The 3,400-nt window shown below is 47.9% G+C and overlaps 1 protein-coding gene across 1 annotated transcript; it reads left to right on the forward strand.

The window, feature by feature from the left end:
* Nucleotides 1-472: 472 nt before the first annotated feature.
* Nucleotides 473-2,947, forward strand: Lalba (lactalbumin alpha). The gene is made up of 4 exons (XM_028788250.1): nucleotides 473-611; nucleotides 923-1,081; nucleotides 1,719-1,794; nucleotides 2,614-2,947. Exons 1-4 carry the CDS (start codon nucleotides 479-481, stop codon nucleotides 2,672-2,674), a joined length of 429 nt encoding a protein of 142 aa, XP_028644083.1. The 5' UTR covers nucleotides 473-478; the 3' UTR covers nucleotides 2,675-2,947.
* Nucleotides 2,948-3,400: the final 453 nt, after the last annotated feature.

The following is a 3,400-nucleotide window of genomic DNA, read 5'->3' on the forward strand; positions in this document are numbered from 1 at the left end:
CCTGGACTTTGTCCTATGGCTATGTTGGCCAGACAAATACCACCTTTGATCCTAGGACGTGATACATCCCCTTTCTACATTCTGTATGTGTTTAGGGGTAATAACGGAGTTGGCTGTGGCCAACCTTGGTTTCCTCACTTGTATTGTCTCTGAAGCCTCCTCTGTTCCTAAAGTAGGTTAGGGACATCCTGCTTCCTAGAAGTAGCCCTAAAAGAAAGGAAGGTTTGCCAAAGCTGAGTGAGAAGCAGTATCACGTGTGGAACTATATGGACAGAAAACAATACTTGGTATTGACTGGATACAGGAGGCAGGATGGAGGGAAGCTGGCAGGGTCAGTGTTTCTATCTTGGCATAAGCACGTCTTCATCATCATCTTCCTAGAGAGATGGCCTGGTGCCAGGGGACCGGAGTCCTTCTTCATAAATAAAAGCAGGTGAAGTGAACGGTGTCCACATTTCAAGGTCTGGGAGCAGCCAAAATGGTGCGTTTTGTTCCTTTGTTCCTGGTGTATATTTCGTTGCCGGCCTTTCAAGCCACAGAGCTTACAAAATGTGAGGTGTCCCACGCCATTAAAGACATAGAGGGTTATCAAGGCATCACTTTGCTTGAATGTGAGTTTCCACGACTTCCTCACTTCCTTCCATTCCCACCTCTCCCTCCTCCTCCTCTCCCTCCTCCTCTGTCTCCTCGTGGTCTCATAGCTCTCTTCTTGCTCTGTCTTGATCTCTTTTATTCAATTAGTTCTCCTGCCCTTCCTGTCTCCCATCCTCTGGCCTTTCTCATTTCACCAAGTTACTCTGGACTTCAGCACTTTTAGAGATGGGTTGAGAAGCCTCCTCCCCAACTCCCGCCTGGAAACTAGTGTCTCAATTATGCCGCCCTGAGACATCTCTGAGAAAGTTCTTTCTTTTGTCTCCCTCAGGGGCCTGTGTTTTATTTCATACCAGTGGCTACGACACACAAGCTATTGTAAAAAACAGTGACAGCACAGAGTACGGACTTTTTCAGATCAGTAACAGATTTTGGTGCAAGAGTCTCGAGTTTCCTGAGTCGGAGAACATCTGTGGCATCTCCTGCGACAGTGAGTATCCTCTTTCACCATGCTCTTCTGTATCCCTACAGCCTGCCTCCAAGTCCTCTGAGGTGTCTCCTTATTGGTACCCAGCGTGTCTCAGGTGTGCTGGGTACCGTGTGACTTGAGATGGCAGTGCTTAGTAAGAAACTGGTCACTGGTCATGATCTCCACATGCTCAGAGGGTCCCCCTAAGGTTCAGGGAAGGGTAGTTTGAGACTCTAGTGAGTCTTCAAGTCTCATATGCTGTATTTTCAGGGTGTGATGAAACTGATGATTTTTTGAGAGGTGTCTTAGGGAAGGGAATGGAGTCCCCACCGAGGGGAGGCATTACTAGATTGGCCATTTCATATAGAAAGTCCCTAGGTCAAGCCTTCAGCTCATAACCAGTCCCCCCGATCCTGGGACTAGTGGAACCAGTCCGCTGAGCTGGACTTCTTTTTTTTTTCCCCCCTTTGGTTTTCCGAGACAGGGTTTCTCTGTGTAGCCCTGGCTGTCCTGGAACTCACTCTGTAGACCAGGCTGGCCTCGAACTGAGAAATCCACCTGCCTTTGCCTCCCAAGTGCTGGGATTAAAGGCATGCACCACCACCACCTGGCTGAGCTGTACTTCTTCTTTGACTTGTTCCTTCCTGCACTCTGTTAGAGCTCCTGGATGATGACCTTGCAGATGACATAGCGTGTGCCAAGAAGATCCTGGCTATCAAAGGAATCGACAACTGGTAAGTCATCGCCTTTGCTCTGCCCCGGAGAGCGTGCTCTGCCCCGGAGAGCATCAGCACTTCCCTCTCCAGACCGTTTAATCTTGGATGGAGTCTCCAAAACAAAAACAAATTGAGAGTCCCAAAGGTATATATTTAAAATGCTCTTTGGTGTCATTCTTGTGTGACAACTTCCCCAATATGACGTTCCCTGTTGGAAGACTGATGTCCAGGACTCTCTCCCCCTGGCCAGTTCTCAGTCTTAAAGCCCTTGGTATTATTTCACATGTTTCCTAATCTGAACTTTTATTGATTTTATTATTATTATTTTGGTTTTGAGAGATTTTTTATGACTGTGTGTGTGTGTGTGTGGTGTGTAACCCTGGCTATCCTAGAACTAGCTCAGTAGACCAGGCTGGCCTCAAACTCACAAAGATCTGCTTACCTATGCCTCCCGAGTGCTCAGATTAAAGTCATGCACCACTAGTCCTATTCTTACTGTTGTTGTTGTTATAGTGAGCCCCATCTTACTTAGAAGCCCTTGCTGTCTATCTCAGAATGTCTGTATTTCTTCTCTACACCCTTTCACCTCACCCTGAGGATGAACCTTAATGGAGCTTTATGCTAGGTACTGCCAACCACCAGCAAGAGGGGAGAACGTGTGTGCGTGTGCATGCGCGTGTGCGTGTGTGTGTGTGTGTGTGCACGCGCCCACAAACTAAGCAAAGTACAATGATATACATGTATCAAAATATCATAATGGAATGGTTATTTGGCATAGTTAAGTTAAATAGAAAGTTCCAGCCAGCCCATTCATTTTGTCCGCTCCTCCATGAGCAGGAAGGCCTACAAGCCCATGTGCTCTGAGAAGCTCGAACAGTGGCGCTGTGAGAAGCCGTGAGCTCCGGTCCTTGCGGCTCCTGCCCGGTGTTCGGGGACGCCTCTTCCCTACGGCTACCTCAGTTTGGCTCTTTCTATCCCCATGAAGATGATCTGTCTCTGAGCCTTGTGCCCTGTAGTGACACCACTGGACTCTAGAGGACTTTTTTTGATGGGAGTGTGACTGGCGCACTGGACTGCAAACCCTTGCTTAGTGACAGTGGCGAGGGTCTTGATGGCGGACTCACGAAAGCAAGAGAGCCCTCTCCTGTCCTGAATAAAGGGCCCGACTTGATGTGTCTGTCGGTGTTTTCTTTCTACAGGGAAAGGGTGGAAATAGGAAGGGGCTCTGAAGCTCCAGGTCATAGCTACTCCACTCACTGCTAAAGGAGTAGAGTGAACTTACCACAGGAACAGTATTTTCTGTGTCAATTTATTGGTCATCCAGCAACTACAGGGGATCTAAAACTGTTAAAGGCATTCATCCTATGAAGTCCAGTAGGAGAGACAACGCAGATAGTTGTAATACAGGGGGCGTTACAAGACTAATGAGAGGTTAGAAATATGGCACATGCTTAGTTCTTTAAGTGACTCATGCGCATTGGTGTTTACCTGTGTGTATATCTGTGTGAGGGCATCAGGTGCCCTGAAACTGGACAGGTGTGATCTGCTATGTGGTTCCTGGGTCCTCTGGTTGGATTAAAACACTGAGCCATCTCTCCAACCCAGCCATGCCTATTCTTAAGAG

The sequence above is a fragment of the Grammomys surdaster genome, unplaced genomic scaffold, assembly GCF_004785775.1.
Source record: "Grammomys surdaster isolate TR1022 unplaced genomic scaffold, NIH_TR_1.0 125742, whole genome shotgun sequence".
In the NCBI taxonomy this organism is placed as follows: domain Eukaryota; kingdom Metazoa; phylum Chordata; class Mammalia; order Rodentia; family Muridae; genus Grammomys; species Grammomys surdaster.

Coding starts and splice junctions, on each gene's coding strand:
- Lalba (XM_028788250.1), top strand. CDS start 479: ATGGTGCGTTTTGTTCCTTTGTTCCTGGTGTATATTTCGTTGCCGGCC. Junction 612..922: donor AGGCATCACTTTGCTTGAAT/GTGAGTTTCCAC, acceptor TGTCTCCCTCAG/GGGCCTGTGTTTTATTTCAT. Junction 1,082..1,718: donor CTGTGGCATCTCCTGCGACA/GTGAGTATCCTC, acceptor GCACTCTGTTAG/AGCTCCTGGATGATGACCTT.